Source organism: Salmo trutta, chromosome 14 (assembly GCF_901001165.1).
Source record: "Salmo trutta chromosome 14, fSalTru1.1, whole genome shotgun sequence".
Classification (NCBI taxonomy): domain Eukaryota; kingdom Metazoa; phylum Chordata; class Actinopteri; order Salmoniformes; family Salmonidae; genus Salmo; species Salmo trutta.
Window position 1 is genome coordinate 56,179,073 of NC_042970.1, and position 13,635 is coordinate 56,192,707.

Consider the following 13,635-nt stretch of genomic DNA (forward strand, 5'->3'; position numbering starts at 1 on the left):
AGAGGGTCATGTTTCGGAGGACGCATGACTGGACCTTCGCCTCCCGAGCCCGTTTGGGAGTTGCAGCGAAGAGACAAGATCGAAATTGGGGATGAAAAGGGGCTAAAAAAATATATATACATTTTCTAATGGTATCAGGTATTTTTATTTGTTTTTTGTTCAAGGAAAATCATATATGACTCGTTTGCATAAACACACTGGATGTATTTCCATATATGAATACATTAACATCAAGGGGTGGAACAGGCCTGCATCCACCAAAAACTTGTTCTGTATAGGCCTATCTGCTCTCACCTGCACTGTCTAGACTGCTTCATTGATTACTGTTGTTGTCATGTTCAGTTGCATAATTCAACAAGTGTGTCAATAGCAGGATAACCTTGGATTAAAAATCAACACTCTTGGATCTAGATTACACCTTTCTAAACATACTTTACATTGTTTGCAAGATCGGACATAGTATCACTATAATCCGAGTGTTCATTTTTGGAAGTTGCTTTCATTTCAGGGTATCTAATTTGTAAACATTTCAACTGTATTAAATGATTACTTTTTAATTACAAATAAATTGTACACGCATCAAAATAGTTTTCTTTCGTCTCTTTCTTGTGATGTAAGTATCAAGACGATGCGTTTAATCCCAGACTACGCTTTAGCATCAGAAAGACAATGTATTCCATTGTTTGACAGGTCATTACAAACATTTCTGTGGTTGTAGAGTTAATGGGGAAAAACGACAGGCACAAGCAAGAGTATGAAAGAGTTGCAGGAGTAAAATGAAAGCAATCAATCTAGTGATATTTAAGTGACAAGTGGATTTTGCACCCCTCAAACACAGGAAATACAATAGACAGATCCTCAGGTGAGCGTTGCTAGCCTATAGGCTTTAGCTAATATGGTCTTGTGTCTCGCGAACAACTCTGGTTTGATTGTTGATACCCTGTCGGTTACATGAGTTATGACAAAAAGTGCAGGTGTCGAAGATGAAAATATTCAGCAACTCTTGGTAAGAAAATTGAGGTTTCCTTATAACTCCCCCCAAAAATATGTTTGTTAAACCTTATAATAATTGTTAAAATAACATCCTCCCTCTCCAGACTCTGAACATCGTGACTCCCCGGGTTCGGCCTGAAGACTGTAGCGTGGGACTGCTCCCCCGGAACCATGACAAGAACCGCAGCATGGACGTCCTGTCTGTGGATCGATGCTTGCCCTTCCTCATCTCCGTGGACGGAGAGTCCAGTAACTACATCAACGCTGCCCTCATGGACGTAAATTAATCTCGCTCTCTCGCCTGCTCTCTCTCTCGCCTGCTATCTCTCTTGCCTGCTCTCTGTCTGTCTGTCTGTCTGTCTGTCTGTCTGTCTGTCTGTCTGTCTGTCTGTCTGTCTGTCTGTCTGTCTGTCTGTCTGTCTGTCTGTCTGTCTGTCTGTCTGCTCTTGGTTTGCTTGTGCAAACCATGCCCATATGGTACTCTATAACCAGGCTCAAACATACGCTCAAAGATTTCAAATACAATTTGAACCCATGCAGGTCTGCACAACACCAATCATGACTGAGGCAAATTGTGTCAGAGACTGCCAAGTTGCGTAAAACCATTGGATTTAGCTTGGCTGATGTAATCCAACCTGGAAAAGACACAGATCAGTTAGTTTGAGAAATGCCTTGGTTCTGTTGCATTATTAATTAGAATAGGGATGTTATATTTTATATTTATTGCATTTGTTGTGGGAAATGGGGAGGCAGTGACTGGGTACATGCAAATGCAACTCAATTAGATAACAGGTAACAAAAATGAAATGTCATAGAGCAACAGCAATAAAAAAGATAACAAACAACATCATCTAACAACTGATCATCAACCAACACACCATTAAGTGATAGCGCTGTGATAAATGATAAGTAATGACTGCGAAGCAGCCTCATACAGTAGGCCCTCGTAGCAGATCTACCAAACGATACACACGCAGATCCAGATAAGCTACACAGAGCTGATAAGAAAAGAACGGCAGGCAATAACAAGCACAGAGGTGGCGTCAAATAAAGCCAGCAGTGTCTTTCTCAGACCCGGCCTGGCTGGTCTGCTTGTCTGGCAACAGCGTAATGACCTGTAGTGGGATTTCTCTTTTCAATGCATCACGATGCAAGGTTAACACTGTCCATGGGAGTCCGCTGGGCTCTTTGTCCTCGCCAAAAGTTGATCAGGCATTGGAAACCCACCGTGACCCTTGGCTGTTAGCGGTCCCACCAGCGTCTCTGCTTGCTCCTCTCTGCTCTCTCTTTCTTGCTCTCTTTCTCTCATCTCTCTCTCTTTCTTTTACTCTGTCTCTCTCGCTACCGGGGGCTGAAGTGTTGTGGTGTTTGTCATTGATTTTTTTCCAGAGCCATAAACAACCAGCAGCCTTCATCGTAACCCAGCACCCACTGCCCAATACGGTGGCCGACTTCTGGAGGCTGGTGTTCGACTACAACTGCTCCTCGATAGTAATGCTCAACGAGATGGATGCCGCACAGGTGTGTATTGTTGAACCCCGGGGTTCGCACACACATATGGGTGTACATACATCGACACACACACAGACCAATAATCTTTTTGACTGTTGGTCTGCCAGGGTGTCTTACACATGCTCTATCACTCTCTATTCATCTCTATCTATCCCTCCATTGTCATTTCCTCCATCGGCTCTCACACACACAGTTTCATAGAGCAGGATAAGCCTCATAGGAGAGCTGCTCTTTTCTCTGCCCAGGGTTTAACTATCCAACATAGCTACCAGAACCCTCAGACAGACACCCACATTGAAACCTAGCAAAGAGCACATCAATACCTCCCATATTAAAGGAGAATTTCACGATTAGGAATCTAATCTGTATTTTTGATATAAATGGCATGTTATAGTCGGTTCCAAACACTTTTTTTTGTCTTTTAAAAAAAAAGTTTTTGGGATGCCCTTGAACTCCAGAATGAGGTTCAGAAAGTCAATCTCTGATGTAGTAAGTTTCTCAAACCAAGGGAAATTGCTAAAAACGTGTCTGGACCCTTTATAACATGCCGTTTACATAAAACAAATCTAGATTTTGTTCCTAAGTAGTGACATATTCCAACTGACTGAGGGTTAACTGGTTTGAAATGTTGGAACCCTTCAAAAGCTGTAGACTGGAGGATAAGCCATCATGGCCCTAAGATGTAGGTGTACCGTGCAGAGGCCAATAAGGTCAAGGCTTTTATTTTGTATGCACATAACCTTCAATTGCTTACGCCCAGCAGTATGACCTTGCATTTGAACTCAGATGGTTTTGTTCAAATGGCTAAAGCAATGTGTAGTTTATGTAATTTTCTTCAGTGCTCCCCAATGGGTAAAATCCCCAAGTAGTCAACAACAGTGTCCACACCAGTATGTGATGTACCTAACATGTGATGAAGCTCATGCCAGAACTAGAACTACAACTAGAACAGACATTCCCATTCAAGTCAATATTCTGTGATCGGTGCACCGACAGTGATATTAAATGTACCCATAGGAGTAAAACTACTTCTAAACTCTATTCCTATTGCTAAACCCCTCTTCAATCCCTAGTTGTGCATGCAGTACTGGCCTGAGAAGAGCTCCTGCTGCTATGGCCCCATCCAGGTGGAGTTCATCTCAGCCGATATCGACGAAGATATCATCAACCGCATCTTCAGGATCTGCAACATGGCCAGGGTCTGTATCATGTTTATCACCCTGTAAATATTTACCCTCTGCTTTGAGCCCTGCCAATGTAGCTGGTGCTAACAGACAGGTCTGGCTCTGCCTGGCAGAGCAGTGGCTGGTTCAGACTGATTTCATATGAGGGGCTTTGTTCTACGGTACTACTCATTAGACCCCATTTAAATCACCACAATGCGAATCCCCGTGTTCGTGGCACATGGTTACTCTTCTGTCTCTCCTCTTCTCTGCCTCTCGTTCACTCATGGTTCTCCCACTTTAACCAGAATCACAGGCAGGCTCTGCTGGCCAGCTAATCAACGCTTAGCTCTGTGCCGGTGCGAAAAGCCACAGTGGCGGCATCTCCAATTTACCATGAAATGGTTCCATCACCACCGCCACAAGCGGATGACACGGCTCATGCACGACAGAATTCAGCTGACCCCCACCCTCCCTCCTCCCAGCTGGGGCGTGGAGCCAACTGACGTCTTTATTGTAGTTGCCAGTCGTTGGCTCTGCTCTGGCTAAGGAAATCATTGCCACAATGAGCCAAAAGACACTGGGATTGCATCAGCAGTTATTTAATAACTTGAGTGGTTTAGGTTTACAGTGGACACAGAGGTAAACTTGATTTATCTACACATTTTGGTGACGGTTATGAGGAGGAAGATTAGCATGCTAGTGATTGATGATTATAATGAGGATGCTAACTGTGATGTTGTCCATGTTGAGGATGTTTTGATACTGGCAATGACGATGATGTTGACGACAACAATGATGTTGATGATGGCATTCATTTATGATTCTCTCTCTCACTGTCTTTGGCAGCCCCAGGATGGCTACCGTTTGGTGCAGCATTTCCAGTTCATCGGCTGGCCCGCTTACCGCGACACGCCCCTGTCCAAGCGCTCCATCCTGCAGCTGGTGAGACGTCTGGCCAAGTGGCAGGAGCAGTACGACGGGGGAGACGGACGCACCGTGGTCCACTGCCTGTGAGTAGTTAAAGGGGCTAAGAAGGAGTTCAGTCATTGTATTACGGTGTCAATATTTGGACACAGTCACACATCCATGGAAGTTGTATACTCGTACGGTGTCCATATTAGGACAGTTGCGCGTCCATGGACATTGGATACAAGGGCCTAATATTTAAACCCAGACAGGATGTGGAGGGGTAGAATTTCTGAAAGTGCAGAAAATATTTTTAAAAACTAATAAATTGCTGTGAACTCAAATTAAAACAAATTGTGCTACTGAATGAGTGAAGTTAGTTTTAGTTTTAAACAACGCAACATGTAGACATTTACCTTACTTTTAAGGTAGTTGTGGAAGAACTTCCCTGTATGTATTCTGGCTGGCCCTACTCATATTCTACACTATACTCATCTCAGACAGGATGACAATAGGGAATGTGCTCTATGAATGTATTCATCACTGCATGCTTCCTTAGTGCTGTTTTCTTCTAGAGCAGTGGTCACCAACCTTTTCTGAGTCAAATTTTGGGAGTCAAAAAGCAAGCTGAGATCTACCGCTCAGATTTTGTTTTAACTTGACTTAAAAAATGTAAGCCTATGCAACATTAACCTAATAAAAAAATATATGTTGGAATGAGGTTTCTGCGGTAGGCCTAATACATTATCACAGCATATTGGCTATGCTTGGCCTGCTAATATTGTTCTTCTCAGACCATATTATATTTCAATACTCAAGCTTTCATAACAAAATAGATCAGTTGTATCACTTGTATCACAGCTGAGAATAAATTGAAGTCATTAAATGTTTTATTTTACTGGACTGATGGTACCTGCATCTGATGGTCAGTGTCAGCGGATGGAGAGAGCAGCAGAGGGTCTGCCTCTCAGGTCCCTGCTCTCTGCTTTCCTCCGGTGAGACTGACCAGAGAGAGGAGACACCGTCTTCCACCTGATGACAAAACTCGAGTCCCACCACATTATTTCTGCATCATGCACACATTCATGTTGTTCCTATGACCAGAGAAAGTTAAATATCCCTTGATATTAAAATAAACACGACGAGCTGCTAATAATAAAAACCCAGGCCTATCGATACATTTGGCTACTAATTTATTGCAGCTGCAGTGCTGGTTGTAGCGTGAGTAGAAGTAAGGAGAAGCGTGTTTTATGTTTTGTAAAAGTGTTGAATAATAACGTAAACATGAAGTCACTCATAAAAACAGCAGCTTTTTGCTGTATTATTTGACAGTCTCTCTGGTCATGGTTTAAAAAGTTATTACATCTCACGTAGGCTAGTATCAAACTGTGCTTTGGGGTCATGGAAGCTGTAGGCACAGTGATTTTACCTAACCGATTGGCCAGCGCATTAGGCGCACTTGAGCTCTTTAGCTCTCCAGGTCCGCCGAGTAGGCAAAGTTTGTCCCTTCAGATAAATCTAAATGTTTAAAAATGGGAGCCTGTCATGGAGGGCTTTTGAATCAAGTGCACCTACTGCAAACAGCGCAAGACGAATTGATTAAAAAAATAGGAGCGCAAGGCTTTATTGTTGGCTTTTCTACAGAAATGTTTGGTGATCGACTAGGAATGCCTTGAAGATCGACCTGTTGGTGACCACTGTTCTAGAGGATATACAGGGGATGGAAAGTTATTTCTATGACTCTCAATCACACTGTTTCTGTTGTGGTGAGAAAATGCTTTTAAAAGCCACATGGAGATAATAGATACTGACATAACAAAAAACACAAGAAAAATCTACAAGGTCCGTGGACTATGGCGCGTGAAAAAGATGAGATTTGAAATTATAAAGTGATAAGAGTCATTATCTTAGAATCCAAGATGGCGTACCAGTCAGACGTCTTTGTCTTCGTCTTGTCGTGTCCTGTGTATATATCTTTTTATATCTTTTTTCTTTGCATATATTTTTTTTAAATATTTTTCTTAACCTCAACTTCAACATACTTTCCTGCAATCCGCCTCACCCAATGTGGTATGGATCTGCTATTTTCTTTACTTTAGAACCGGAACCCCCAACAGAAGCTAGCCAGCTAACTAGCTACTAGCTAATAGTCAGCTAGCCACTGCTAGCCCGGACAACTCTTGCCAGTCTGCACAGCGCGATTCAAACCAGAGCATATTGGACTTAATTTTCTCCATATCTCCGGATTCCTACCGTAAGCTCTGAACCTTTTTACCTGGATCATCGCAGCTAGCTAGCTGCTATCCGAGTGGCCACTCCGGGCTAACGTCTCTGTCACAAAGCAAGCACCAATTAGCCTAGAGCTAGCCTATGCTAGGCCCTTCTCCCGGCTAGCTGAAGAGGTCCATCAGCCATTCCTTGGGCTACAATGCCAATTTTGCCAATTGGCCTGGACCCCTTTTACTGTCGATACGGAGCCCCGCCGATCCATCACGACTGGACTACTGATGTAATCTGCCCGAGGGTGTTTTTCAACTGGCTCCTCCGTTGCGACGTCCCCTGAATGCCCATCGGCTAGCCTGCTATCCGCGGCCTGCTAGCTGTCTAGAGCATATCGGACTGTTAGCTGAAGAGGCCCATCGGCCAATTTCTTGGACCACTATACCGATTTTGCCAATTGGCCTGGACCCTTTTACTACACGGACCCCTGCTGATCCATAAATCACCACATTCTTATCGGCAGACTCAACAGCCTTGGTTTCTCAAATGACTGCTTCGCCTGGTTCACCAACTACTTCTCAGAGTTCAGTGTGTCAAATCGGTGGGCCTGTTGTCGGGACCTCTGGCAGTCTCTATGGGGGTGCCACAGGGTTCAATTCTCGGGCCGACTCTCTTCTCTGTATACATCAATGATGTGGCTCTTGCTGCTGGTGATTCTCTGATCCACCTCTATGCAGACGACACCATTCTGTATACTTCTGGCCCTTCTTTGGACACTGTGTTAACCTCCAGACGAGCTTCAATGCCATACAACACTCCTTCCGTGGCCTCCAACTGCTCTTAAATGCAAGTAAAACTAAATGCATGCTCTTCAACCGATTGCTGCCTACACCTGCCCGCCCATCCAGCATCACTACTCTGGACGGTTCTGACTTAGAATATGTGGACAATTAAAAATACGTAGGTGTCTGGTTAGACTGTAAACTCTCCTTCCAGACTCACATTAAGCATCTCCAATACAAAATGAAATCTAGAATCGGCTTCCTATTTCACAACAAAGCATCCTTCACTCATGCTGCCAAACATACCCTCGTAAAACTGACTATCCTACCGATCCTTGACTTCGGCGATGTCATTTACAAAATAGCCTCTTAACACTCTACTCAGCAAATTGGATGCCGTCTATCACAGTGCCATCCGTTTTGTCACCAAAGCCCCATGTACTACCCACCACTGCGACCTGTATACTCTCGTTGGCTGGCCCTCGCTTCATATTCGTCGCCAAACCCACTGGCTCCAGGTCATCTGTAAGTCTTTGCTAGGTAAAGCCCTGCCTTACCTCAGCTCACTGGTCACCATAGCAGCACCCACCCGTAGCACGCGCTCCAGCAGGTATATTTCACTGGTCACCCCAAAAGCCAATTCCTTCTTTGGCCGCCTTTCCTTCCAGTTCTCTGCTGCCAATGACTGGAACGAACTGCAAAAATCACTGAAGCTGGAGACTCATATCTCCCTCACTAACTTTAAACACCAGCTGTCAGAGCAGCTCACAGATCACTGCACCTGTACATAGCCCATCTGTAAATAGCCCATCCAACTACCTCATCCCCATACTGTTATTTATTTTTCTCCTTTGCACCCCAGTATCTCTACTTGCACATTCATCTTCTGCACATCTATTACTCCAGTGTTTAATTGCTATATTGTAATTTTTTTCGCCACTATGGCCGATTTATTGCCTTACCTCCCTTATCCTACCTCATTTGCACACACTTTATATAGACTTTTTCTATAGTATTCTTGACTGTACGTTTGTTTATTCCATGTGTAACTCTGTGTTGTTGTATGTGTCGAACTGCTTTGCTTTATCTTGGCCAGGTCACAGTTGTAAATGAGAACTTGTTCTCAACTAGCCTACCTGGTTAAATCAAGGTGCAATAAAAGTAAATAAAAGTGACACAAAAAGGTTAAATTCCAGTTTGTTCTGTTCCACACACAGGATTTATTCAAGCTTCAAAGATCCCTCATTAAAACGAATAGACTCAGCTCAAACTCACCACTCTGTTATTAGTGTGTACAGATGATGTAAAGCTTTTTGGAGCCATTGAATTGTACTGCACTGTGTGGGTCTTTTTTAGATAAGCACTACCATGGAAATGTCTAATTTTAAGTCCAGCTTCTTTGTCTTTCTTATTTTGTTTGAATACATAGACTTGTTACAATTCTTTGAAATGGTCCCTCTCCATATCCATGCAGTGACAGTAAATATAAATTTAATTGGTTAGTTTAGTATCAGTATGGCATTTTTTGTTCATAAACCAAGTTAACAGCATTGTCAGCCATAGCCAAGCAAACAGCACCTCTCCCATTCTCATAGTCACTGGCTTCATAGTGGTTTAGCCACATTATGGACCCTATTATGAAGCTTAAAATTAGGGAGAGTGAGGATGAAAATCCATAGTGGAGACAGATTTCAAGGACCAGCCCCAACGATAACACAACACGATAAGTCCTGGATGTGATTTCTCTCCCCACTGCCCAAAATACCAAACAAAACCTATTTTGTAACAGTTCACTGTTGCTAGTCTAATCAAGTGCCCATTGATTTCTTGAGGCAAAAGAAACGCACACCTGTTTAGGCGAGGTGCTGGCTAGTGGAGTAGAACACTTGAAAAATAAAAGGAGAGCCTCACACTCTAGGAGCTAAGATGCAATAATAATAACGTTTCGACAGACAAGCTGTCTTCATCAGGGTATCAGTGTTTGTTACGCCTTAGCTTGGCTGTACCTTCACTGCTACACACTACCTGCACTCAGTGGTGTAAAGTACTTAAGTAAAAATACTTTCAAGTAACACTTAAGTCATTTTTACCTTACCTTACTCTTTTTATTTTTGACTACTTTTACTTTACTACATTCTTATAGAAAATAATGTACTTTTTACTCCATACATTTTCCCTGACACGTAAAAGTACACCTAGTAAGTTACATTTTGAATGCTTAGCAGGACAGGAAAATGGTAAAATTCCTGCACTTATCAAGAGAACTTCTCTGGTCATCACTACTGCATCTGATCTGGCAGACTCACTAAACACAAATGCTTTGTTTGTAAATGTGGAGTGTTGGAGTGTGCCCCTGGCGATCCGTCAATAAAAAAAAAAAAAAATTGTGCTGTCTCGTTTAATATAAGGAATTTGAATTCATACTTTTACTCAAGTAAGATAATTTAGTACTTTTTCCACCACTGGATGTGGCTCGGGGTTAAAGCATTTCTTTCACCTGACCATTCAATTTAGACAAGTGTGTCTGGGTAAGCATCATCTAATATTTATAAAATATTTTTATCTGGAATTTTTCCTTATTGAAGGCTAGTACAACTTTTAGTCTTAATCTTTACTACGCTACTCACTGTTTAGCATATGACCTCACATGTGAATCCTTAAAGAGATGGGTGGGGCTGGCTTAAGAGGGTGTGAACAATGCCGAATGGGTGTAGGCAAAGGAGAGCTCTCCAGTAGGTACCAAACTATTCAAAGGTCCTTTTCTCAAACGCGAAAGTTTATCAACTTTCAAAGCAGAATAACCTTCTCATTGTTCCACAAAAAGGCTGTGTATGATATACCATTTTGTAGCTATGAGTCTCTACTCTTATCCAATGTAAAAAAAAAAAAAAAAACGATTTGAAATTTTGCTACATAAGGCCAATTTGAGCCGGTCAGTCTCATACCAGTCCACGGAATCCAAGCAGTCTTATCAGTATACTCTGGCCTACTTGGAGTACACAGTGAGAGTGTGCTTAATTTACAATGGCAAGAAGACCAAGACAAATGGATGCACATGCTGCGTTAGCATTGCTAAAAAATCTGAATGAAAATGACTCGGATGGTGGGGATGAAATGAATCATGACATCTCTTATGTTTATTCTTCTGAGTCTGATTCTGAGCCTGAATCTACACCTCCGAGATTTGAGCGCAAAAAAAAACAGAACAGTGCCCGCACCACCACCAAATGAAAGCAGGAGAGAGGAAGGGAGGCACCTTTTGGATAGAACAAGCCGGTGACAATGCTAAGTGCCGATGAATTATCAGCACAAAATGTCATCACTGAGAGAGCAGACCCTACATCTCAAGCAAAAAACAACATCAGCAACGCACTCACAAGCGTTTGTTATTTATGTGACATGGACATGCTCCAACTGATGCCGTTGCATATTCCATCTAAGCATGAGCTGACAATAGACTATTTTTGACTGGTGTCATATAAAGACTTATATTCATTATAATTTCATTATTGCTTTTGTGCTGATTTTATCAAGCACACTTGGCGCTTATAATGATGTTTAGGCTACTGATGCTTTCATCATTTAACTACGCATTTTGCTGATCGTGCATCTTGGTGGTTTGGGTATTTTTGTTTGTTTTGTCCTTATAAAAAGAAGCTGTTACCGTCTTCCAACACATATACTTTCTATTTCGTAGTTGTAACAAGGGCACTCCATGACAAAAATGTATTGAACAGTTGAACGTTGTTTTTTTTGTTTTCTTTACATATAGTCGTAACATAAACGAATGAAAATGCTATGGTGTATTTTTTTTCTTTGTATTCTGTTACCTAAGACATTCATAAAAACAACCAAATTATTATTTTTCTGATAGCATGTTTTAAATATAGAATGTTGCAGTCAGAATGACTACTCATTAGCTTGAAGAGGGGTCATTTTAGGCCCAGCTGTCTTTATCATTCTGTCCTCCTTCACTCTCTCTGTCCTTTACCAACCTCTGCATCCTTTTCACCTCTCTTTACATTTATCTTCCTCCCTTCCTTGCTCTCGATGTCTCCTTCTCTTCCTTTACCTCTTTATACCTTTCTGTCCCTCTTCCTAGCTCTATCTGTCCCTTTCTCATCCCCCTGTTTTAACCTCTCTCTCTATCCTCATTCATCCCCTTTTCTTCAACTATATATATATACTTTTTTGTACCTTTATTTAACTAGGCAAGTCAGTTAAGAACAAATTCTTATTTTCAATGACGGCCTAGGAACAGTGTTCAGGGGCAGAATGACAGATTTTTACCTTGTCAGCTCAGGGATTCAATCTTGCAACCTTTTGATTACAAGTCCAATGCTCTAACCACTAGGCTCTCTCCAACAGGACGGGTGGTGGACGGAGTGGTACCTTCTGTGCCATCTGCAGCATCAGTGAGATGATCCAGCAGCAGAACATTGTAGACGTGTTCCACACCGTCAAGACGCTGAGGAACAACAAATCCAACATGGTGGAGACTATGGTACGTTCCATTGACCACAACAGTTAGGGTGATATGGTACTGTCTAAGAGGCTTGAGGAAGGTTTCTATTCGTACCTACTATATAAGCAACGTAGGACACACACTCAGGACACACAGTTGTGGCTCTATTGGACAGGTTTTAGACCATAGACAGTAAGGCGGACACACACCACACACATATCCTCAGGCTGATGACTTGCTATGGCAGCTGTTGTTTAGCAGATGTCTCTATACCTTCTACTATAGCCTCAGAAACAAGATGCTCAATTTCACAGAACCATTTCAGGATGGGCACAGCTGTTCACTTAGAATTAAAGCAGATTTGGTGGAAAAAGACATCTACCGTAGTAAAAGGATTATTGTAGACTTTGAAGACACTGTCATAATCCTGCATGGAATTTTTATTGTATTTAGATAAAAGACGATTTGATTATCTTTGTTGTTTATCGACTGTTATATTGTTAAATTGTCTCTGAATGTTATTTTCCCACTTGAATTATGAAACAGTGCTACTCATGGAAGAGATTGATAATATTATTGTTGGAAGCATAGAGATCCCCAGTGTGCTTGAGTTTCCTTTTTATTCATTATAAAAAAATTATCCATGAACCTGATGTGCAAGTTCACTTTCTGAGAGATAATATGAAAACGATGCCAATGTGTGACTAGTCTTTCCCTTTTCTAGGAACAGTATAAATTCTGCTATGAAGTTGCTCTGGAGGCCCTTAGCGCATTCTGAGAGACTGCCTCTCGTGTCAGTGGGACACAGTGCTGACTGCAGAAACACCAACCCATATGAGGCAGGGGATGTGTGTGTGCAACCACACACACATGAAACTGTACAGAAGAAAAAAAATGCCCTCCACACTGGGTTAATGTGTGCACTTCTGCAAGACTGGGACCGCTTTTGTTTGTATAAAGAAAAAATTTAATGAAAACCTCAACACTTTTCTTCTTTCTTCAGTGTCCATCTTGAACTGTGATGTGATCTTGTACAGTCATTTCCTTTTTAGATATATGCCTTGAATGTTACACCCTCAATGTAAAAGTACAACCTGGAAGATTAGCTGAGATCATGGGGATCCTAATAAAAATACATACAGACCAACCAACAGAACTGATACCGCCAGACAGACGAAGACAAATACAAGTTGTGAAGATTCAAACTCTCCCTGGCTTTGACCTCTTTTTAATGAACATTAATAACGACTGTATTATATAGCCCCCCCCCCCCCCCCCCCCCGTTTGAACACAAAAGGGCAGATACATTTGGTAATTCTTTGGATTTTGTGGTTCTTGCAACATCTTTACATCCATGTTCACACACTAATTTTCTCGTATTCGCAATGTGATGTCTTCAGTCAACGTTTTGGTTTATTTTGATATTGTGGAATGTTGTCATCATTCTGGTGTCCCATGGCTCTTGTGCTATGCAGACAATCATTAATTCCGAGACCCATTCTGGTTTTCTGCATTGAAAGTGAGAGAAGTCAGTCAACGCTTTAGCATTCTATGCTGGCGCTACATATACAGTATTCATCAAAACGTTCAT

General features: G+C 42.0%; 1 protein-coding gene across 14 annotated transcripts in view; it reads left to right on the top strand.

The window, feature by feature from the left end:
* ptprt (protein tyrosine phosphatase receptor type T) overlaps positions 1 to 13,302 on the top strand; it is a 515,339-nt gene extending 502,037 nt beyond the window's left edge. For all 14 annotated transcript variants that reach the window (XM_029776440.1, XM_029776442.1, XM_029776445.1 and 11 more), the window contains 6 exons: positions 1,098 to 1,271; positions 2,383 to 2,514; positions 3,579 to 3,704; positions 4,518 to 4,681; positions 11,948 to 12,083; positions 12,769 to 13,302. In XM_029776440.1, the coding sequence (XP_029632300.1) occupies positions 1,098 to 1,271; positions 2,383 to 2,514; positions 3,579 to 3,704; positions 4,518 to 4,681; positions 11,948 to 12,083; positions 12,769 to 12,822 (786 nt within the window). In that variant the 3' untranslated portion in view covers positions 12,823 to 13,302. The remainder of the gene's footprint in view (positions 1 to 1,097; positions 1,272 to 2,382; positions 2,515 to 3,578; positions 3,705 to 4,517; positions 4,682 to 11,947; positions 12,084 to 12,768) is intronic.
* The last annotated feature ends 333 nt before the right edge of the window (positions 13,303 to 13,635 follow it).